Here is a 25,453-nt window from a genome sequence, read left to right on the forward strand (position 1 = left end):
GTGTGTGTGTGTGTGTGTATGTATATATATATATATATATATATATATATATATATATAATTTATAAATTCGGGTTGGGGTATGTTTAAAAAAAAAACTTAATTCTGGAGACAGAGCATCTTTTCAGATCTGTGTTTTTTTTTTTTTTTCTTTAATGAAAAGCATACCTTTTTAGTGGCTTACCTAGGCCATTCATATTTGTGGTCAAATACCACCAGCACATTCCATACCATACAATTTATTTATTGAAACAAGATGACATTGTGTACAATCCCGAAGTGCAGAAGTCTACTAGTTTGTAACAATGTAATCACTGTTAAAATATTTTGTGCTTGTTTCGGTATATGCTGTTATTGACCCCAGTATTTTAGTTCCAATTCATGTAAGGAATGACTGGGACAGGTATAATGTTGCCCATATCGGCCAGTAGGTTTCCATGTTTATTTTTTCTAGCGCGGGTTTAAAACTTACTTTGCTTCAATGGATTGGTCTTTGTGTTTCCCACTATTAGATTCCTTATTCCTAGAGAAATTAAAGGGGTTGTAAAGGAATTTTTTTTCCTAAATAGCTTCCTTTACCTTAGTGCAGTCCTCCTTCACTTACCTCATCCTTCCATTTTGCTTTTAAATGTCCTTATTTCTTCTGAGAAATCCTCACTTCCTGTTCTTCTGTCTGTAACTACACATCGTAATGCAAGGCTTTCTCCCTGGTGTGGAGAAAGCCTCTTGAGGGGGCGAGCAGGAGTGTCAGGACGCCCACTAACATACAGCTCCTTTCTCTATCTACAAAGTAGAGAGCATCCTGACTTGCCTGCTCGCCCCCTCCCCCCTCAAAAGGCTTTCTCCACACCAGGGAGAAAGCCTGACATTACTGTGTGTAGTTACAGACAGAAGAACAGGAAGTGAGGATTTCTCAGAAGAAATAAGGACATTTAAAAGCAAAATGGAAGGATGAGGTAAGTGAAGGAGGACTGCAATAAGGTAAAGGAAAATATTTAGGGATTTTCTTTTTTCCTTTACAACCCCTTTAAAATCAAAGATTTGTTGGTATAGGCAATTCCGCTAAATTGCCTATATTAGTGTGTCCTAGCAGTGATTGGCGTTCTTCCATTTGGACTAGTGTTGCCCCTAACCTATTTCCTACCATTTTTACACAAGGTAGTGTATACAAAATCACGTTCTGAGTGAAGGGCAATATCAATTTTCATACCCCCCCCCCCCCCCCAACATATTTCTGAAAAATGAAACTTGCCATAAAGAAGTTCCTAGTGATGTTTTAAAGCCCCCAACTTCACAACCATGTATCCAGTTACTTACCGCTATTACTTTGCCACTCCCAGATGTTGCAGATACCTGATCTGCTGATCTAGTAAACCGCTAAACGGTTAGATCTGTGTAATTGAGTGGTGATGTCAGAAGGTTTGGAGAATCTTGCCTTCTAATCCTTTGACTTAGTATAAACATTGGATACTACTCTGCTTAGCAAACAAGGTGAGGTGTGTTCTGAAGATTAACTAGTTGGGGATCCACACAGTGGCGGCTAGTGCTCAAATTTTTTGGGGGGGAACGCAAACAAACTGAAAAATTCTGAAAAAAAAATTTGCTTTTCTAACACACCTGAGTTCACCTTTTTTGAAGCCTATGAGGCCCCGTACACACGAGAAACTCGACGGGCGAAACACATCGTTTTCCTCGTCGAGTTCCTTGTTAGGCTTGTCGAGGAACTTGACAAGCTTGCTTTGCGTACACACAGTCAAGACAAAATCTCCTCGTTCTCAAACGCGGTGACATACAACACATACAACGGCAGGGGAAGTTCAATTCCACTGGCTAAACTCTTGGGGCTGCTTTTGCTAATCTCATGTGTTTGCGTGTTAAATAAAATTTTGGTAAGAGACGATTTGCACTTTTCAGTCTGTTACAGCTTGAACAATGTGTTATCTCCATTACAAATGCTACTTTTACTCCCGTCTCATACTTTAATCTGAGCAAGCGCGGGTTTCTTGGCATACAGACGTTCGAGTTTCTCGTTGAAAACCAGCCCGACGAGAATCTCGACGAGCCAAATCAGACTCCCGTCGAGAAAATAGAGAACTTGCTCTCTTTTTGGCTCGTCGAGTTTCTCAACAGTTTCCTCGACAAAAATGTACACACGACCGGTTTCCTCGGCAAAAATGTATCTCCCAGCAAGTTTCTTGCTGGTTTTTGCCGAGAAACCCGGTCGTGTGTACGAGGCCTTAGAGCCCATGGCTCTAATCGGATGCTTCAAAAATACACCATTGCCGCTGTAATTCACCGAAAATACCGAAAAGGGACCGGACGTCTAAACAAAGCAAACTACCAATTCTGTATACGGAGTGCAGTTTTGTTTGAAACCAGCAGCATCCTGCTTGTTTTAGATGTGCAGAAAATGCTAGCTAGCAGAGGCTCACTGTGTGTGTGTGTGTGTGTGTGTGTATATAGAAGTCACACACCCAGACAAAGTGCCTTCAGTGTAGGCTCATAATTGCCTATGTGAGTGTTTGTAACATGCAGAAGAACATCAAGTGCTCTTGTTAGAGTGATATTAAAGATTACGTTTAAAACATTTTTTACTTGTCGTCATACTTGCTCTGTGCAATGGTTTTCCTTTTCTCCTGGCTCCTCCCCTTTGACCAGTGCCCCCATAGCAAGCTGCTTGCTATGGGGGCATTAGTGTGTGCTTGCTCCTGAGCCCTGCTCTGTTTCCATAAGGCACATAGAGCCATGGCTCAGCCTCACCCCCTGCTCTCTCCTCATTGCCTCACTGCTGTCTTTTCCAATTAGGAGAGGGGGAGTCCCTGGACAGCCGAGGCGCTCGTGCACATTGCTGGATCCAGAGAAAGCTCGGGTAAATATTGGGGGGCGGGGCAGCATGCATGAAGGTAAAATGCATGAAGGTAAAAAAAAATTTAGTCTCTACAACTACTTTAAGACCCCTTTCACACTGGAGTGGTTTGCAGGCGCTGTTGCGCTAAAGATAGCGCCTGCAAACCAACCCTAAACAGCTGCTGCTGTTTCTCCAGTGTGAAAGCCCAAGGGCTTTCACACTGGAGCGGTGCGCTAGCATGATGGGAAGAAGTCCTACTAGCCGCATCTTTGGAGCGGTGTGTATACCTCCACCACTCCTGCCCATTGAAATCAATGGGACAGCGTGGCTATACCGCCGGCAATGCGCCTCTGCAGGGGCACATTGCGGGCGTTTTAACCCTTTTTCGGCCGCTAGCAGGGGGTAAAACCACCCCGCTAGCAGGCGAATAGCACCGTGAAATTAGCGGTAATGCGCCGCTAAAAAGAGTGCACCTAGCAGAGCAACAATGATGGGCAGCTTCAATAATTTACAACTTGCAATGGAAGTGCATATGGGAAAAATGCCACTTGTACAACAGGGATGTGTTTTTATCAAAATGAGAAAAGTGTTTAATTTGGGTCCCCATGCCATCTCTCAGTGTTGGCGTGTATACACGTGTAATGAAATGATCCTCTTTCTGAGCTGCTTTCCATTTTCTGCCGTTTCATGCACCGGCAACTTCACTGAAAGTTGCATCATCCCTGCCTGAGCTTTTACTTTACCTTCACTGAAATGAAGCACATTCTTTAACGGCTTCTAGTGATTTACTGCTAAAGCTGTAATTGCTACCCCACCTCTGTAAAAATGCAGTATAATTGATTTTTTGATGCGTTAATAGAGAGGTGATAGTTGTATAACAATGTAATGTTCCACACGTCACTCACTGTTCTTAGACTTTGGTGAATGGGCACTGTGTCTGACCAGTACAGTGTTATGCATTTAGTACATATGTGTGTGTAGATGGAAGTTTGTAAATTTAAATCTTCATGGACCTAATCTTTTTGTAGATTTTGTTAATGATGACCTGTAGAGCCTGCTGCTTGTGCACTGATCTCTACCAACAAAGTGCAATTGCTCCAGAGCTTCGTAAATGAGGTAAGGCTTCAGCTTGCAAAGAATACACAATCGCATACAAGGAAAATAAAAAAACAGCATTTTTTGCTTGCACAAGATTTGGTGATGAAAGTCAGCAGAGCTTCTATTGATTTACTAATTTCTGTGGCAACTGTAAAAAACTGCAAAGTGCAGTCTTTTTTTTTTTTTTTTTTTTTGCCTTTAGTAAATCAACCCCATAGGGCAAGGGTCGGCAACCTACAGCCCGCCGCCGCTAAATGTCTGGCCCATCAGTGCACGTGATTTATTTTTATTTTTATAACAAACATGTTATACTTCCCTCCTCTGTGCAGTTGGTTTTGCAGAGAGCAGCCGGGATCCTCCTCTTCTCGGGTCCCTCTTTGCTGCTCCTGGCCCCTCCCTTCTATAGAGTGCCCCCACAGTCAGCAGCTTTCTATGGGGGCACTGGAGCCGAGTCAGGACTCTGTGTATCCATTCAGACACAGAGCCCACCCCTGATTAGCTGGCTGACTGTCTTTGACAGCAGTGGGAGCCAATAGTGCCACTGCTGTGTCTCAGCCAATCAGGAGGAGTGTCCTGGACAGCTTAGACATTTGTGGATATCGCTGGAGAGAGATGGGGCTCAGGTAGGTAATTAGGGCATGCTGGGGAGGCTGCTACACACAGGTTTTTTTTTTATCTTAATGCATATATCTACTACTAGATGGCCCAGATTCACAAGAGATACGACGGCGTATCTCCTGATACGCCGTTGTATCTCTGTTTTAGGGTCTTCCTAACTATGCGACTGATTCATAGAATCAGTTACGCATAGTTAGCCCTAAGATCCGACAGGTGTAATTTAATTACACTGTCAGATCTTAGGATGCAATACCTCGGCCGCCGCTGGGGGGAGTTCGCGTCGTAAACCAGCGTCGGGTATTCAAATTAGTAGTTACGGCGATCCACGACGGTTTTTCGCGTTCGCTACGTCGCTGCTAGTCCAGTTTCCCGTCGCAAAGTTAGTCGTCGTTTTAGCTGCCCTAACTTTACACAGCCCACGTATGTGCTGTATAAAGTATGGCCGTCGTTCCCGCGTCGAAATTTTAAATTTTTTTGTTCTTGCATAAGACGTCGGGGAATACGAAAGTACGCTACGCACGTTGCCGTTCGAAAAAATGACGTCACTTTGCGCAAAGCACGGCGGGAATTTCAAAACGGAGCATGCGCAGTAGGTCCGTGCGGGAGCGCGCCTAATTTAAATGGCACGCGCCCCTTTGAATTACGCGGGCTTACGCCGGAGGCCGCCGGCGTAAGTTTTCATGCAGGTGCTTTGTGAATCAGGCACTTGCGATGAAAACTTGCGGCGGTGTAACGTATCTACGATACGTTACGCTGCCGCGATTCTACGTGAATCTGGGCCGATATTCTTATACAAACGTTGAAGGATTGCCATTTTTTTTTTTTTAACATAAATATTGAACAAATGTTCCACTTTAGCTTTTAGCGTGACAATGACCATACTGCCCTTATAAAGGCTTCTGTTATTTTTCCCACTCCCTATTATGTGGTATGGAACACTCAGCTCTGGGGTATAACACTAAATATAGATGACAGCCAGACCAGGTTAATCTGTGATTAGTCTCTCTTGTATGTGTGACATCATGTGATGTTCTCTTAACATCACTAGTAATTCTATAATCTCAGTCATGAGTGTTCAGTGTGATTTAATTGTCAATGATTTTTCTCAGGGTCATACAAACAACAAAAAATGTGAACCGTTTAATACATTTGTGTTCATGACCAAAGGCTGGGGCTGCCAGGGGAGTATTCATGTAAAGGCACTAAATCTGTTTAGTGTCCGGGCAATGTTGTGACATATTTTATGGTCCCAAGGCCAATGGGATGCTAGAGAGAGAGGTCTTAAAAGTTGTAGGGCCATTATTCATGGTTGGAAAAGAAGATGGCAGCACTTCCAGAGAATAAAAAAAGTTAATTTTATTGTGCATAAAATAGGAATGAAAGACTCTCAGCCCACGGAGGGTCAGCAGACATGTTTCATACTCCTGTGCTTAAAGCGGAGTTCCACCCAAAAGTGGAAATTCCGCTTAATTCACTCCTCGCCCCCTTACATGCCACATTTGGCATGTAATTTTCTTGGGGGGGGCTTCAGGAGGAGTGTCCCACTTCCTCCTTCCGCCCAGGGACCACTAAGGCGATACGTCATATCGCCTTTTAGTGGCCCCTCTCTGTAGGCGATCACCTGGGACACGTGACAGGTCCCAGGCGATCGCCTGTCCAATCAAGGAGCGCTGCGCCGTTTGCGCATGCACAGTGGGTGCCCGGCCGTGAAGCCGAAAGCTGTCACGGCCGGGTGCCCACAGTTGCAGTGGAGGCGCCGGCGGTGTAGGGGGAGGGACTGGAACGAAGCTCCCAGTGGCACGTCGCTGGACCGAGGAACAGGGAAGTGTATGTTTATTAAAAGCCAGCGGCTGACGTTTAATAAACATAAAAAAAGCCTGGAACATCCCTTTTAAAGTGGTTGAAAAATCCGTTACACCTCTTGTAACTACAGGTAAGCATATAATGAGGGTCAGGGCTGAAACTGGGGGGGGGGCAGGGGGGAACACGCCCCGGGTGACGCTTCTAGGGGGGCGCTGCCAGGGGTCCGTCATCCCCCCCCCCCCCCACCGACACTGGGAAGCGCTGCGCTAAGGGTTTCACTGCTGCATGATCAAATGTAATAGACCGGAGAACCAAATAGGAAGGAGACTGCACTAGTGCTGAATCACTCTGTTCCTCCCACCCGCCAGCACTATAGAAAGCCATTCCAGAGCGACGTTTCAGCATGGAACTGGAAGGCATTAGGACAAGGGGATGGGTTTGTGTGCAGAAGGCTCTGGACTAGGAAGTTGGGGTTGGTATGGCAAAGGGGGGGCCTGGCCTGGTGGAGTGCAGAGAAGGCCCCATACTGGGGGGGGGGGGCGGCAGAGGAGGTCCTTGACTGAGGGGGAGTGTAGTTGAAGGCCTGGGCTGAGGGGGGGTTGCGGAGAAGGCCCTAAACTGGGGGGGGGGGGGGTGCAGGGAAGGCCCTGGACTAGAAAAAAGTTGTGTGGCGGGGGCCCTTAACTCGGGGAGTACACAGGAGGCCCTGGACTGGGAGGTGCAGAGGATGCCCTGGACTAGCAGGTGAGTGCAGAGGAGGCCTTGAACTAGGGGATGCAGAGGAAGCCCTGGACTAGGAGGGGGGAGTACACAGGAGGCCCTGGACTGGGAGGGGTGCAGTGGAAGCCCTGGACTGGGTGATGCAGTGGTGGCCCTGGACTAGAAGAGGAGCACATCGAAGACCCTGGACTGGAGGTGTAGAGGAGACTCTGGACTTGAAAAGTGGTGTTTGGTGTGGCAAAGAACCTGGATTCAAAGGGCAGGGTGCAGAGGAGGCTCTGGGGTGGCTGTAGATGAGGTCTTGGACTAGTATGCGATCTAGCTCATTGTGCCTTTGTCTTGCAGGTGTTGTGTTTTTTTTTTTTATGAGGTTTACAACCTCCTTTTAATCCTTGCTAGATTTAATATGATTATTCGTGGTTACCTCTAAACTGATGACCTACAGAGGCTTTTAAAGCATCGTGTATGAACAAAATATAGGGTACTGAAACTTGTTGTTTTGCAGGTCCATGTGACATAAAAAAATAAGCAACATTTTATTCTCCAGGGTCTCTGGTTTCAGAAAATGTACATGGTTATATAGCTAGTTCTCTTCCAATGGACCATTTAACATGAATTGCAATTTGGCTTATGTAATGGACCTTTTTGGTGACATTTTCTGGATAAATAGCAGCTTGCTAAAACCAGTATTTATTTCGATATGTGATACAGCTGGTGACGTGGGGAGTGATATATTTTCAGATTTGTGGATAACTTTCTGGCCAGTAATGCTACAACAGAAAGTTGTTTAGGCGGTGATGATCGGTAGCATAAGTGTATAACTGCGTAACCATATTTGTGCAGACATTGACAATATCGCTTAAATAATGCTTTATCAAAAGAGATCCTAATATGCGTTCTATACAAATATGTAAAATCAACAGATGATTGTTAAAATTTTAAAACTTGATTTGCAATTGTTGCCCTTAAGAATTCAAAACAGGATATTAATGAAGAAAAAATCTTTAAGTATGTGTAGCTCATATATAGTATGCAAATACAATAGTACATGCTTAACCGTTGCAGAATGGCACGGCTGGGCAGATCAACGTGTGTGTGTGTGTGTGTGTGTATATATATATACATTGCCCTATAAGAGCCGCATTCTGTACGGGCGCGCCCGCCGGCAAGCTCCGCGAGTCCGATCGCGGGTCCCATGAACTCGATGTCCTCGACCGTGTCACGGTGAGGAAGAACGGGGTTATGTAAACAAGCATTTTCCCATTCTTCGTAGTGACAGGACCGATCACAGCTTCCTGTAATTCGGAAACGGTGATCAGTGTCATGTCACTCACGGCCCATCCCCCCAACAGTTGGAAGCATTTTCTAGGACACACTTAACCCCTTCAGAGCCCCCTACTGGTTAACCCCTTTACTGCCAGTGTAATTTTTTTACAGTAACCAGTGCATTTTTAAAGCACTGATCGCTGTATCAATGAGAATGGTCCCAAAATGGCATCAAAAGTCCGATGTGTCCACAATAATGTCGCAGTCACGATAAAAATGGATGATCACCGACATTACTAGTAAAAAAATTTTTAAATATTAATTCAAATCCCATAAAACTATCCTACCCTATTTTGTAGACGCTATAACTTTTGCACAAACCAATCCATAAACGCTTATTTTTTTTTTTTTTAAAACAATAGATTTTTATTGAAAGTATTTACTTAACAGTACAGATTAAAATTGTCACATTAATCCTTAGTAACCAACCGAGTTACCTTGGTTCATAAGATTGTTCTTATAACAATACAGTGCTTGGTAGCCTGTACCAGCCTACCCCTACCGGGTTCAATCTGTAGGCATGGCTAGTTAAAGGGTCACTAAAATAATTTTTTTTTTTTTTTTTTAGCTAAATAGCTTCCTTTACCTTACTGCAGTCCTGGTTTCATGTCCTCATTGTTCGTTTTTGCTTTGATGTTGCTGTAATTCCTCTGTTCTGGACACTTCCTGGTTGTCTGTTTCCTGATCACCACAGTACTGGGAGATTTCTCTCTGTGGTGACCAATCAAGGAGGTGTGATTACTGTGTGCCAGCACCAATCCATCGGCTGTCCATACATTTTTTTTCTTCAATTTTCATATTTAATTCTCTTTTAGATTTACCTTCAACTATTTAGTGTAAGGGCCTCCCTGATTTGCATACTAATTGCAAGTGTTTAGTTTGGACCTCCATATTTATTATATGGTTTTGGTAAATCTAAAGGAAAATTGTATAATGTATGGCCGGCCTATGGGACCAGTAAGATCCCACCTGCACTTATTGAAAGTTTTATCTCTTCAGAGTTTTTCATACCTGTGGACAACTTTCCAACTAATCTGGTGTTTCCAAAACCATAGCGTAATGTAGCAGAATAGCTGCTACAGTCGTATTTTGTCACAATGCTCTTGAATTCCGGACAGAGTATGGAAACCGGTTTTCTTGCCAAGGCCAGCTGACTATTACGTACACAACACTCCAAGGTCTCCAGAGATGGGTGAACACTGAATGATAGATTTCCAGGAGTCTTGCTGTTCTGTTCCTGGCATGAGGACATGTATAATACTTGCTACCCTCCCTCTGACAGAGCAGAGGTTGGAATCATTGGGAAAATGCGTCAGTTGACTTGGAAAGTGACATCTTTGAACACTTAAATTGAACTGTGGAGATATAACCATTTCTAATATCTTTTTGTTTACCATTTATCTTATCTTTTTCTCTATTGAAGATTTACCCTTACTATACTGAAGACCACCACAACAACGTCCTGGTGGTCATAGCATGTGAGAGGAAACCTCTCCAACATTTATCATAAACCACAATAACTGTGTATCTATAGTACAATCGTATATTCATTTTCACAATGCATTTGAATTATTTCTTCTGTTGATTTGAATCATCCTGAAGTTTGTAAACTAGTTTGTGAAGCTCCCCGCACATTTACTTCCATGAATTCTGTGACATATCTAGAGGTCGACCGATATTGGTTTTTCTCTGGCCGATGCCGATATTTAGAAATCACGGCGGCCGATTTATGATGCCGATTTTTTTGGGCCGATATGTTAGGCCGATAACTCCCCTCCTTCATCTCATAAAATCTAACAGTTAGACTCCTTTCACACTGGGGCGTTTTTCAGGCGCTTTTGGGCTAAACAGTAAAGTTAGCCCATATTTTGTTTTTCGTCCAAAAGTTTTCATTACCTGTGTGTGTGTGTATATGTATGTATGTATGTGTGTATAGATATATAGATGTATATAGAGATAGATATAGATATATATATATATATATATGTATATGTGTGTGTGTGTGTGTGTGATATATATATATATATATATATACACACGTAATGAAAACTGTTGGACGAAAAAATATGGGTTAACTTTACTGTTTAGTTGGGGTGTGTGTGTGTGTGTGTGTGTGTGTTTGTTTGTTTGTTTTTTTTGTTAAAGCATATTTAAAAAAAAAAAAAATGTGTTTGAAAGTCCGCTGCGCAAATACGTGTAACATTAAATATTGCAGCAATCACTATTTTATTTCCTAGGGTCTCTGATAAAAAAAATATATAATGTTTGGGGGTTCCAAGTGATTTTCTAGCATAAAATACAGGATTTTTACTTGTAAGCAACAAGTGTCAAAAAAGATTTAGCCTTTAAATGGTTAAACTGAGAACTCTCCTACACGGAGTTCAGTTCATTGATAAGTAGCAACATTGTATATCTTTTCTCAAAACTTGGCAGGCAGCCCAGGAGAGAGAGAAGTCTTCTACGGGAAACTTCAGGCAACTTAGGGTCCTTTCACACGGAGCGGACCGTTTCTGTGTCCGCTCCGTGTGTCCGCCAAAGCTCAGCGGACTTGTAATGAACGGACGAGCGGAGCGGACGTCTGAAAGGGGCCTAACATTGACTTCTATTACAGAAGCTTTTTGCAAGTCGCGCTGCTGAAGTTTAAATTGGCTTTTTTACAGCACAAATCGGCCGATGCCGATTAATTAAACGCCAAATATCGGCCGATATATCGGTCGACCTCTAGACATATCCACTTTGTCCTGTGAGTAGGCACTGCTGTCGCACATTTCAGAGCCTGTGTGCCGTCAGATTAGGCAACCTGTCAAAACGGAAGTGACGTTCTGTCAGGGCCATCTTGGTACACCCCACACTCGGCCGCAGTAAGCCTACAGTCTTACCCCCACTAAGTCTTGCATTTCACACTTATTTTTACCACTAAACTGAGCTTGTATCGTGAAAAAAAAATAAAAATTTCAAAAGCAGTGATCTTCTGTCAGATTTCCAAACGTGTGAGATCGGCAGGCTTGCCACTGCTTTTAAAATCCAACATCAAAACCGTGTCACTGACTTCTAAATACTGTATTTCATGATATAAACTCGGTTTAGTGGTAAAATTAAGTAAAATGCAAGATTTCAGTGGGTGTAAAATGATGTCCGCTTGGCGACTTCAGACTGTAGGCTTAGTGTGGCTGAGTGCGGGGTGCACCAAGATGGCAGTGACGGAACATCACTTTCGTTACGAAATCTGACAGGTCGCCTAATCTGATGGAACACCTGCCTTCTGAACTGCAGAGAGGAGTTTCAGGAGGTCGAGTCAGTACAGGAATCGCATGCAGCAAGGTACCATGGGATGTGTAGTCCTTTAGTAATTGAAAGTAAGAGGAGAAGCTGCAAAGCATTCGGGGAATCCAGAAAGTTGTGGAAAGAGATGGCCAGCAGACAGGCAGAACTCGCAACATGAAAGGAGATTTTTCAAGTAAGCTTATATTGGATTGTCAATAATTGTATATTGTTATTACACTGCTGCTGATATAGAACTACATTTTAAGCCGTGACCTTTTAAAATACAGCTAACAAAGGCTGTAATTTTTCCTATCTTATCTTAAAATACTTAGACTTTGATTCATGAGGCCTAGTGAGAAGTAAGCCCTTTCATGGCTTGTTCTGCTCCATACATTTGTAGCCATTTCATACTTGCTTGGTCATGTTCATGTACTCTTGGAGAAGTGTGTGTGTGTGTATTGGAATACTAATGTGTTTTACCTTGCTACCCTACCATAGGGTGTTGTCTGTCTTTGTAACAGCCTAAAATGCTGTTTCATTGTATTTAGTTCACAAGTTTACTAAACAACTGCAGAAACTTGGCAGCACAAAGCAAATATTCTACTAATCTCATAAATTGCATACCTGCCAAGACATGGTCATACTATAAAGCCATTGTTTATATGGATTGTTTGCAATCCTCTAATCTAAGCAAAACCTATGCCAATAGAAAAAAGTGTGTAATATACATTATATAAGTGTGTTGTACAGTGTGTGCTTTTGATTATATAGTTCTAATTTCAGGACAACAGTGAAATTGAAAACCTAAATACCCTAACAAATCCCTCGCCTTTTATCATTTGCACCCATTTGTCATAACATCGAGTTCAAAGTTTCAGCTAAAAACAAAAATGGCTAGGTAATGTCCGAATTGAAAGAACAGAAAAACAACAAAGTAGTACATACAAAATGGTTATACAGTAAATGAAGGATGAAGCCAAACCCAGGCACTAGTGGCAAGTGCCGGAGACAAGACGACACGAGGGAGCATCATGCTGTCTAGGCAAGATGGCTGCCAAAGTTAGATCGGGTCTGGGATCGGAGAAAGGTGGACAGTGAAATGTGCAGGAAGTGTAGCTCCCACTGAGTGTAGGATGGGCACAAGGGGGGTGCAGGTGCTCAGGGTGCAATGCGGATGCCAACACCCCCACTGGATGATGTTCCTACAAGTGAGAGAGGCAGAGGCGCCTACAGTATGCTGGGAGGTACTAAAGCCAGCTGGGTCCTTCAGCTTAATACAGCAACAAAAGTAAGACAGGTGGAAGTTGGTGGAGTTTTTAAGAAGGGACAATAAGATGGGAGCAGTGGAGGGGGAGGTTGCATGGAGAGCTAAAGAGGGGTAAAAGTGAGATGTGGATGGAGATGCAAAGGTAAGCAGCTGTGGAAGGAGGATGAACTCTGCGCTCTGTATGCACCACACCCATGAACTCTGCACTATAGGTGTACACCCCCCAACTCTGCACTCTGTGTGTAATGCACTCCTGATATTTATTACCCCTTTAACACCCTCTCACTGTTACTGAAATGTGACTGCACCTAATATTTGATGTGTGGAGGGGAGGTGTCATGGTTGAGTTCCTGTACCTATTTTCTGACAGAAGTACATATAGCTAGTGGTTAGTATTTCCTGTTGTGCTGTGAAGGCATGCTGTTCTTCTTCTTCATTGCTTGTACAGCTGGTGTTCAGCTTGGAGATGTGATAACCCAGCACTTATGTCACTGCAGCATACGATAAAGAATTGTTTTGCTCTAGCTTCAGCACCTACACCCAGCTGTGCAGTTTTTGGCCTTGATCACAGGCTAATTACTTTGTAAACTGTAAAATTCTTTACTCAGATGCAGCCATTCAGAACACCATAATATTTCACCAAGAAAAAAGCAAATATTTTTATTCGTGGAAAGTGTCCATTATAACAGCGTGAAAATAATTTAGCTGTCGAAAGAACAAAAATAAAGGAAATGTTGGCCTTTCATGCATGCTACATCTGTGAATTCTGGAAGGGATACACTATGTTCATTAGTGGAACTTCAGTTTGAAAATCTGTAGCTGCTAACTTTAAAGCGGAGTTCCACCCAAAAGTGGAACTTCCGCTTAATCCACTCCTCGCCCCGTTACATGCCACATTTGGCATGTAAGTTTTTTTTGGAGGGGGAGTGGGGGCTTCAGGAGGAGTGGGACTTTCTGTCCCACTTTCTCCTTCCACCGATTGGCTGCTAAGGCGATACGTCATATCGCCTTTTGGCAGCCCCTCCCTGTAGGCGATCGCCTGCGACACGTGACATGTCCCAGGCGATCGCCTGTCCAATTACTGGAACACCCCTTTAAGGGCTCAGGCACACTGGACGCTAAAAAAAACGTTATAAAAACTCCAGTAGCTTTGCAGTGAGTTTTTCAACGTCTTTGCAATAGCATTTTTCTGCGTTGGTATATTTTAGCGTGTTGTGGATCAAAAACGTCTAAACGTTTTTGAGCATTTATCAACGTTCATCAGCTGAAAAACGTCTCTCAGAACCCACTATTTTTATTTTATTTTTTACTGCTCAAAAACGCCACTGCCCAAAACAGTTTATTTATTTTTTTTGCCCAAAACAGTTTATAACAGCCTATGTGTGCATGGACACATAGGATAACATGATGGAGAGTTTAATGACTGTTGAAAAAAAATGTCTACAGCCAATAACGGCTGTTGTAAAAATGTCAAAAAACTTCCACTGTGCATGAGGCCTTAATAAAATCACACTTGCCTGCCCAGGGATCCAGTGCGGTCTTCACTTGGGCTAGTTCTTCGCCCGTCTTTGGTTCGGCAGCACTGCCATGATGTAAGAAGGCCACCTGTGACTTCCTATAGCTTTACAGCTGGCTCTGCACTTAATGGTTCCGCAGCCTTCTAGTACCTGTGACGTGTTCTAGGAGGTTGTGAGTGGTTGGGCAGAATCTAGGAGATCCATATGGAAAATAAACTTTTAATGCACACAGAAGTGGATAATTGTAATGCAGTGTGATAAACTCGTGTTTGCGCACGTTTCCCGCACCATGTTCTCAACACTGTGGGTATCACTGTCAATGTAATCCTAACGACGCCCCAGACGCAATGCGTTTGCCTGCACCAGATGGCATTATACCGGAATACCATGTAATCCAGTTAAGAGTAGTGCATGCACTTTTGGTAAGGGAACAAAAACTTTGTTCTAGATGACCCCTAAGACCCAACAATTCACTCATTGAGTGCTGCCATCTTGCCTCTCTTCCATTATATCTACTGTCTGTGATATCCCACATCTCGGGTATCTCAGCCCCTTATAGAACAGTCATGTGTCACTGTTGCAGTGCATTCCAGTGTGGGAAAATGCAGCATTCTGTACTTAAAGCGGGGGTTCACCCTAAAAAAAAATTCGAACATTACATTGAGCCGAGTTGTGAGAATGACATTATGCTGACCTTTTTTATGTTCTTGCCGTACATACCGTTTTATCTATATTTTCACCGCAGCTTCCGGTTATGTAATCCTGTGGGACTGGGCGTTCCTATTCACATGCTAATTGATTGACATGCTTCCCACCGGCGCATACAGCGCGTCACGAGTTGCTGAAAGAAGCCGAACGTCGGTGCGCAGGCGCCGTATAGAGCCGTTTTGCAGTCCGGCTTCTTTCGGCAACTCGTGACGCGCTGTATGCGCCGGTGGGAAGCATGTCAATCAATTGGCATGTGAATAGGAACGCCCAGTCCCGCAGGATTACATACCCGGAAGCCGCGGTGAAAATATAGATAAAACGGTATGTACGGCAAGAAAGTAAAAAAGGTCAGCATAATGTCATTCTCACAACTCAGCTCAATGTAATGTTAGAATTTTTTTTTAGGGTGAACCCCCGCTTTAAAGTGTTTGTGAAGGTCATAAAATGTCTTCTATAGTTCCCTCTGATATAGAACAGTAAGCTCCCCAGTGGACGTTCTTTAGCCCAGGTTCACACTAAGCTGAGGGAACGAAGCCGTGTGAGTTCAGCTGAACTCGCATGATTTCACTCCTGCATGTCAGTCCCGATTTTGGCAGTGATTTCATAGACATCTGTGCAGGTTTGTGCATAGATGTCAATGTAAATCGCAGCCCGAAATCACAAAAAGTAGTTCAGAAACTACTTTTTGAAATCGGTGCAGCTCCGCGGATGTGGCGTCGCACCGGTTAGGACGGTGCCATTGACGGCCATTGTGGCCGATTTGACATGTCAAAAACGCTTCAGTGTGAACCAGGGCTTATGCAAATATGTGGTATAATGGCTTAGCCCGCTGGTCTCCTCTCCTGATGCGATGGCTGCAAGGGGAGGTGCTGGAAAAACCCCACTGACGTCAGCCGAGACAAGAAGAGGCGGAGACCGGTGGGCAGTCACGTGAGTAAGCTCTGAAGTAAGCTATTATACCACATATTTTTTTATAAAGGACATCCACTGGGAAGCTTATTGTTCTATATCAGCGAGAACTATAGAAGAAAATCGCTGTTATTTTTATATATATAATTTTGGGTTAACGAACACTTTAACCACTTAAGCCCCGGACCTTTAGGCAGCTAAATGCCCAGGCCAGGTTTTGCGATTCGGCACTGGGTCGCTTTAACAGACAATTGCGCGACGTGGCTCCCAAACAAAATTGGCGTCCTTTTTTCCCCACAAATAGAGCTTTCTTTTGGTGGTATTTGATCACCTATGCGGTTTTTATTTTTTGCGCTATAAACAAAAATAGAGCGACAATTTTAAAAAAAATTCAATATTTTTTACTTTTTGCTATAATAAATATCCCCCAAAAACATATATAAATTTGTAAACCGTTGTAAACCGTTGCAGACCTTGAGAGCTGTGGATGGTGTGTCTGAGAGGAAAAGCATTAATACGCATCTCCTTTTCCAGGTTGTGGTAAGCCCGCACCCCAGTGGGGGGAGTTATCCACATCTTTTTGGTGAATCTTTAATAGGGTGTATGGTGCACTAACACCTTGTTTTTTGATCACCTAGCACGCCACCCCCTTTTCTCTGTTTAAGCTCCTGTCTGGGGCTATTCACCAAAACACTTTAAGCGCTGTTTTATCATTTGAACCATGGTTCTATATATATATATATATGTGATACTTTGTTTTATAATGTATAAATGACACTTGCAGGGAAGGGGCTTAACACTAGGGGGCGATCAAGGGGTTAACTGTGTTCCCTGGGTGTGTTCTAGCTGTAGGGGGTGGGGCTTACTGAGAAAGATCGCTCTTCCCGATCACTGGGAACAGTAGATCTGTCATGTCATCTGGCAGAATGGGGATTCGCCTTGTTTACAAAGGCAGGTCCCCGTTCTGCCTTTGTGCATAATGATCGCAGGTGGCTGACCGACATCCAGTCCGCCAGACCCGCAGGTATGGTCGCAATCTCGCATGCACAAACCGGCGTACAGTTACGTCGGTTCGCACAGGAGAGCTGACCTGCCGCAGTACATGTATGTGAGCAGGTCAGGAAGTGGTTAAAGGGAAACAGAAATATTGCTGATGGCTTCCTCTGCCTTGACATCTTGTACCTGTGAGCCTGGTAAACTCGTCTTTCAGTTCGAGACATTTTGAAGGCTTGACTATTTACTTTTCCTGCTGATGTTAAATCATTAATCCTCATAACTCTAAATCATGTTTGCTAAAGGATGGGCTTCTATATGATATTATTTTTAAGATCAGTTCTGTGTTACGTGGCTATGAAAAACCCCTAAAAGTTGCAATGGAGGGGCATTGATTATATATTTTTATATATATATTCTAAAAATCATAATTGTGTACTTTTTGTCATTCAGCTGATAACCATAGTGTTTTAGTGTAATCATTTTTCTGTGAAGACATTCTCACCAGCAGCTTCAAGGCCCCTAAGATTAAATTGTTTCATAAATCAAACAAAATGTGTTTTATGATAGTGACGGATGTCCTCCCTTTCACTATCGGGAGAGATAACTTCATGTTGTACTGTAAATACTGAGTAAAGTAACACGTGGCCTTTAAGCACAGCTCCCATCTAGGAATTTCAGTGAGGTGCATTAAAAATATAAATGCAGTTTCCCTTAAAGCGGAGTTCTGGCCACAATATCACTTTTTATATATAAATACCCCTGTAATACACAAGCTTAATGTATTCTAGTAAAGTTAGTCTGTAAACTAAGGTCCGTTTTGTTAGGTTGTTACAGCATTTAGACACTTTATAAAATAGAAATTGACTGGGGCCATCTTAAGTGTGGGCATCATGAAGCCAGACTGTATGACTTCCTGGATTTCAGCCTTGCAAATCTCGCACATGCTCAGTGCTGCACAAGCAGTGTCAGATCAGGTTTCAGCACCTGTGCTGTCCAAGTCACATGATTCTTTGAGACTGGGGAATGCACAGACTCCTGGAAAGTTACACCCACTACATTCCCAGGAGTCTGTGCGGTGTAGGTTAGGAAGCATTAAGCACCTAGGTGCAGGAAGTGGGAAGATTAACTATTCTGCCTAGCAACAACACTTTGAAGGCATCTAAAAAAAAAAAAATTTTCGTAAAGGACTAATGACATTTTTTTAAAACTACTGATGTAATTTTATATTTATGGGTGGAACTCCACTTTAAGTCCATAGTAATAATATTGTATGTTTATACACGTATTTAGTAGACATGAAAATGTAAATACATCTCTGTCACATTGCTATTGTTGACCATAATCTGGGTGGGGCGAGTTCACCTCTTCTGGTGAGATCTGCAGTACCATGATAAGGTTCCATGATAAGGTTCCTTTTAATCCTTTACTCTGTAACAACAAGGAAACATTCCACAGTCACCGGAGCAGACAGCCACAGACCTTAAAAAATAGCCCGACAGATTCTGACCCTTCTCCATTTTGCTGGAAATACGTGTTTTGTTTGTCTGTATGATTTCCCAACACTCTTGTCTGGACAGGAAGTATGGAGAAATATGGTGGCACAGACAGCAAATCAGAACGTAAAGGATAAGTTCATGTAACCTGTTCCTGCTCCTGAGAGCCGCTCAGGGACCCGAGCACCTGCTGTGATAGCAGTACAGTGAGAAGTTCCCCATCCCTGCTCCGGCCGTGTCATTCATTCAGAGTTCTGTGAATGAATGAACTACAAACACTGACATCCTTTGCGACTGTCGGCTTGTAGTTCTCCATGAACTACCACAACGCTGTTGAGCGCTCTGGTATTGCATTGATTCTGCCGGTCGACGTGAAACTGCGTGATTATACGATGTACCGGGCAGACGGCTTCCACTTGAAGGAGTCCTACAATGTTTTCCAGGCTCCAAAAATAATAATTGGTCACATATCAGCTGATATAAAAACAGGAAAGATTATTTATTCCCTTTTAGGCCAATTTCACAAATGGCCACGGTGCCCAGCATGGGGTCTGGTGCATTCCGTTCACCAGTTCAGGTTCAAATCTGGTCCGAAGTTTTGCCTGAATTCGCACCTGAACCAGACCCAAGCAAGCACAGGACCCTTTTTTTGGAATGCGGACCGCGACTGCTGCAGGACATGTGTGAACCGGCTCCATTGAGAGCCTGTCACACTTGCATCCAATTTGTACATATGTGAACTTGGCCTTAAGACCTGGTTCACACTGGTATGATTTGAGATGCGATTTGAGATTTTAAATCGCATCTCCAATTGTCGGCAATGGCACTGTCCTAATCGGTGCGACGCCGCATCTGCGGCGCTGCACCGATTTCAAAAAGTAGTTCCTGTACTATTTTTTGCGATTTCGGGCCGCGATTTACATTGACATCTGTGCAGAAACATGGCTTCACTCCCGCAGCCCAGTGTGAACCTTTTAAAGGCAACAGGTTTTTTTACCTTAATGCATTTGTCTGTTATAGGCCCGTTTACACCTGTGTGTTTTGCAACCGTGGGCAGAATTGCAGTGAATCTGTCTACGATCCCACTGCGCTTGTTCAGGTGCCATTTATTTTCGATGGTGGTTCTGCCGCGATTGTCGCATGATTAATCACTCCACAATTGCAGCAGTTTTGTTGGCCAAAAGAAGCACCTGCTTATTTTTTGACTGGCAAGCTTCACTCAATGCGGTTTGCTGTGGTTTTTCTTGCCAGAACCACACCGGCATTTTGGTGCCATTTGACAATGAATGGCACCTAAACTTGCATGGTGTAATTTGTCAGGTTTGCAGAGCATTTGGGATTGCTGGCAGCATTCTGCTTGCGATCGCAAACACCAAGGTGTGGACAGGGCCTTAAGGTAATAAAACCTGTGTGAATTACCTGAGCCCGATTTCAATCCAGCGCTGTGGCCGAAAGCAGTGGCGCTATCTTTGCTCTCTCTTATCACTGGCCATGGAGGCAGCAGTAGGAGCTATGGGCTCCGGCTGCTGTGATTCACAGCCAGTGTGGATGGAGTGGGAGGCGGGGCCAAGCCACACTGGGTGTGTCAGCAGACACAGAGCATGGCTTGGGAGCGAACTTGCATGAGTGCCCCCATAGCAAGTAGGGGAGGAGCCAGGAGCGCCAGTGGGGGACACAAGTAGAGGAGGATCAGTGGTTTTGCACAGAGCAGGTAAGTAACATGTTTTTTGTTTAAAAAAAATGGCCTTTTACAATCACTTTAAGTCAATTTGCATGAAACTAGAAAGTGTTTGTCAGATGTGCTCTTCAGGTGCAAGAGTGATTTTCTGAGGGCTCGGTTGGCTGGCCGTAGTTGATGTTCGTTTATGTTTCCATTAGAAGTTTACTTGCATGCATGTGATCGTGTTATGGTAGCCCAGGGAGTGGTAGGATATCAACAGAGCTACATTCCATAGCTGCTCAGTTATGACTAAAGTGGGTGTTTAGTGCTGAAATCTGGTTATTTCTAGCAGGAGATGGAAAGATCCCACCAAAACTTTGCTGTGCCAGTTTGTGACCCGTCATAGCTAGGTGTCCTGCTTTTGTTATCTATTTTGAAAGTCTACATGTATTGTTGTAGGTCTTGCTGTTGCCTTAATGTGATTGTCTTCTTGAATTAATCACAATTTTGTCATCCCACAGCAATTTGTTGGTAGAAGTAATATTTTATTAAAATAATAACATAAACAGCATGGATTATGTAATAAGCCAGTGCCAAGTGCTGTAAGCAGTGTAAAGACGAACCTTTTTTACATTTTGGAAATAGCCAGACTTGCTTTAAACCTAAGGTGTGTATGCCGACTGCCAGTTAAGCCTTGGGTTCACATTAGTGCGATTTATACAGTGCCGCCGCTATGCGATTTGTGTGTGGTTTGTAATGCAATTTCACTGGTGTGCATTTATGGACACAATCTCAAGGCTTGCGACTGCTGTTGCTGGAAATGAGGACCAAATTGGCCAAAAACACATGTACATGCATTTCTGATGAAGTCTGTGTAACACAAAATTTGCGCCAAAGTAGCACAGGACCCTACCTCAGTCACATGGCACCTGAACTGCATTGATCTGAATGGTCACCATTAAAAGCGAAGTCCCTTTTCTATTGTCATGCGATTCTGTGCAATGCAAGTCGCATGAGAAATTTGCAGTGAGAAGCAGACCTTCGAGATGAGCGATGCTATACTTGGACAACAAAAGAGGAGTGATCATCTATGGGTCTCAGAAAAAAACAGTGTTAAAGCGGTAGTAAAGCCTGCTTTGTGATTTTTACCATTAGATAAGCCTATAATAAGGCCTACCTGAAGGTAAAATGAATATCTCCTAAACGTGCACCGTTTAGGCGATATTCACCCTGCATGCAGCCAGTGACATCACTGGTGTTTGCGCTCTGCAGGTCTGGCATACCTTGCCGGAACTTCAGAGCTTCGTGCCGGACTGAGGGCTCCCATGCGCATGCATAGGAGTGATGTCATCATAACTCCAGCCAATCACACAGCTGGAGCGCACGAACCTGGGAAGAAATGCTGGGGTAAGATGCCATCCCTCTCGGTATGCCGCCAGGAGGGCTTTGTTCTAAGGTGAGTATTCCATAATGTGCTAGTATGCAATGAATACCAGGACATTATGCAATGCCTTACAAGTGTGTGTGTTTTTTTTTTTTTTTCGCCAGCCGTGGCTTACAACCGCTTTAACCTTGTCTACAGCTTAAAGAGAGAAATACATAATGACAGGGAGAACATTCACAGGCAAACAATGACCAATGTAGAAAAACCATCTATCAGAACAGAAAAGCTCAAAAATGCATGTTAAAATACTAGTAACACCTGTAGTGTGTTTTTATATTGTAGTTATTACTGAGAATAGTTGAAATTTGACATAACCTTGTTCATTCTATCTTTATTTCAGATTCAGAGTTACAAGATGGCCTGTAACATGATTCTCGATTTTGGAAATCAGCTATTCCGTCGTAAGGTTGTAGGATCTGACGGCAAGGAGAGCAGATTGTCACGATGCCTCAACACCTTTGACCTGGTTGCCTTGGGTGTGGGTAGCACGCTTGGCGCAGGAGTATATGTGCTGGCTGGAGCTGTGGCGAGGGAAAATGCCGGACCTGCAATCGTTCTCTGCTTCCTTATTGCGGCTCTGGCTTCCGTTCTTGCCGGCCTGTGTTATGGAGAATTTGGTGCCAGAGTACCAAAGACCGGTTCTGCCTATTTGTACAGCTATGTCACAGTGGGGGAGCTGCTGGCCTTTATAACAGGCTGGAATTTAATCCTCTCTTATGTTATTGGTAAGTACTATGAATAACAGATTTGAACCATTCCCTATTGGGGCTATTCTGCCACTCTTCTACATGTAAAAATCATATTTTTTTTGCTAGAAAATTACTTCAAATCACCCAACATATGTTTTTTTAGCATAGATCCTAAGGATTTAAATGCCGTTTGGTGCAACTTTTTATGTGGCACGGTATTTGCGCAGGAATTTTTCCAAAGTGTGTTGTTTTTTTTGGGGGGGGGGGGGGGGGGAAAAAAACCGTTTCATGAGTTAAAAAAAAAAAAAGAAAAAAAAATAAGTTCGCCCAATTTTTTGTATAATGTGAAACATGGTGGTTATGACTAAGGCCTTATAGACTGAAACGCATCAACCTTTCCTATTGCGTTTGTCTACTATGGCTTGTCAATAAATACGTCAATTGTTTAAGAGCAACGACTGGAGTGCGGATCATCTTTTCTTCGTGTGAAAGATGTTATGCCGAGTAAATGGATGCCTAACATGTCACACTTTAAAATTGCGTACACTCATGAAATGGCGCCAAACTTCAGTACTTCAAGGGCGACACTTTTTACAGGTTACCAGTTTAGAGTTACCTGTAAAAAGTGTCGCCTTTTAAGTACTGAAGTTTGGCGCCATTTCATGAGTGTACGCAATTTTAAAGTGGGCTAGAATTGTTGCTCTCACTTAAACGTTTGTGGTGATACCGCACATGTGGTTTGAATACAATAAAATAAATGATCTCTGCAGCATAGCTTTGTTTTTTATGAAACAAAATATTTTAGGTGTTTTTTTCACTTTTGCAGCCAAATTGGGAAAACACCAGTTTTATATCTGTTGTTTCCATACACATGGTATAAGTTAGAAAATTATTTGAAAATCACTGCTTACTTTTTTTATTATTATTATTATTATCATATAAAGGGTTTCATCACATACACATGGCATAACATTGCAAACAAAAACATTACGTCTCATGTTTACAATATTGCTTTTGCTAGCATTTCAAACAAAGGTAAAGCGTAAAGAGAGCAGAAAACATCCGGGTCAATTACAGAGGAAGGATATTTATGGTCCAGGGTTGGTCACTTATAAATAAGGTTTTAGTATTGATCACTGTTCCCAAAGGCCTCAGTTCCAGTACGGATTTTTTTTTTCTCTTTTTGTAACGTTTTCCAGACATTGGCGTAAGGGGTAGAAAAATTGCTGCTGGGTTGTCATATAGTCAGGTTTTTGTTTTTGTTTGAATAACAAACATGTCATCTTACCTGCTATGTGCTTTGGTATTGTGCAGAGCGGCCTTGAACCGCCTCTACTGGGGTCCCATGCCAACACTTTTGGTTTCTCCTCTTTTGTGTGTGTGTGTGTGTGCGTGCCCCCATAGCCAACTGCTTCATATGTGGGTGCACAGCCGGGCTGTGTGAGTCTATAGTCCTGCTCCCTCCTCGCAGGATTTGATTGATAGCAACAGGAGCCAATGGCACCCATTGCTGCCTCTCTGTCCTGTAAGTAGAGAGAGATGGACCAGCCCTGCTGCAGACAGGCACAGCTCTGGATCGACATAGGACTTGGGTAGGTATAAGAGTGGGTGAGGAAGCGATACTTCCATTGGAACATTCTTTCTCTTAACACGGGGAATGCATAAATGTAAAAAAAATGTTCTGCCTTTAGAACCACATTAAACATACTACCTAGCTTCCCCTCTCTATAAATTGTTAAGGAGGGAGCATTGAGTTATATTTACCATAATTAACCCTGTCTGTACAGTGTTGGCAGATCTCATCAGTTTTAAACTACATGTGCACACTCTCCGTGATACCGTCTCTTATCAGTGCCATGAAAAAGTCCCCATCCAAAACCCCCAAATCCCTTGTCCCTTTTTTTTTTGATCTTTGAGTTGATGTTTATTGGTTCCAGGCAGCCAATGCAAGATCAATTCCTTGATCCTACTGTTCTATACATGTGCACACTGTCTGTCCTAACAAAGTGTTGAAGATCTCAAGGTGGTGCATTTTATGTTGATATAAAAAAAAAACTGTCCCTCAGTCTGTTCTCCAATTGTACATTGGAAGCTATGCTAAACAAATAAAGCTTCCTATAGAATGCTATATATGTAAACCTGCTCCAAAAAAAAAAAAAAAAAAAATAGAAAGGTTAAAAAAATGTTTTTTTAAATGTTTACAACAGGGGTCTCAAACTCAAATTACCTGAGGGCCACAAGACGAGTTTTCATATCCCATGGGGGGCCGCATGCAAACTTTCAAACTTCAAAAACAACCGTACTGGTGTCAGCGAACGCATTATTACCCCCCAGCACTGTTGTCAGTGGATGCATTATTAACACTGACCACTACACTGCACACTGACCACTACACTGCACACTGACCACTACACTGCACCCTGACCACTGAACACTGCACCCTGACCACTGAACACTACACACTGACCACTCACCATCAGGGCAAGGCACAATCAGGGCACATGGGGGCACAATCAGGGTACATGGGCCACATAAGGGCACAATCGGGGGAACATGGGGGCACACTCAGGGTACATGGGGGCACACTCAGGGTACATGGGGCACACTCAGGGTACATGGGGCACACTCAGGGTACATGGGGCACAATCTGGGTACATGGGGCACATGATGTCACAATCAGGGTACATGGGGTACATGAGGGTACAATCAGGGTACATGGGGCACAGGTCAGCGTTTTACTTGTTGTGGTTTTCTTCACATGCCGAATAAAGCAGGAAGCGTCTGTAATAAGTTCACTTCTCTCTCCTGTCATGCTGCGGCTGCTCCCCGGCGGCCCCCCTCTCTTTTCGTCCATCCCAGGTGATATCACAAGCAAATGGGGATGGACGAGAAGAGAGGGGGGGCGGGGAGCAGCCGCAGCATGACAGGAGAGAGAAGTGAACTTATTACAGACGCTTCCTGCGCAACTCTGCATGTGAAGTAAATCTACTCCCCCCACTTCCATGGCACCCCCCGCCCTGCCTGCGGGCCATTTATAACCGGGCAGCAAATGGCCCACGGGCCGGTACTTTGAGACCCCTGGTTTACAAGCTCT

The 25,453-nt window shown here is 43.5% G+C and overlaps 1 protein-coding gene across 1 annotated transcript in view; it reads left to right on the forward strand.

The window, feature by feature from the left end:
• SLC7A1 (solute carrier family 7 member 1) overlaps positions 1–25,453 on the forward strand; it is an 80,941-nt gene that overhangs the window by 20,259 nt on the left and 35,229 nt on the right. Inside the window, exon 2 of the mRNA XM_040340467.1 lies at positions 22,011–22,395. Coding sequence (XP_040196401.1) covers positions 22,026–22,395 — 370 coding nt within the window. The 5' untranslated portion in view covers positions 22,011–22,025. The remainder of the gene's footprint in view (positions 1–22,010; positions 22,396–25,453) is intronic.

Source organism: Rana temporaria, chromosome 2 (assembly GCF_905171775.1).
Source record: "Rana temporaria chromosome 2, aRanTem1.1, whole genome shotgun sequence".
In the NCBI taxonomy this organism is placed as follows: domain Eukaryota; kingdom Metazoa; phylum Chordata; class Amphibia; order Anura; family Ranidae; genus Rana; species Rana temporaria.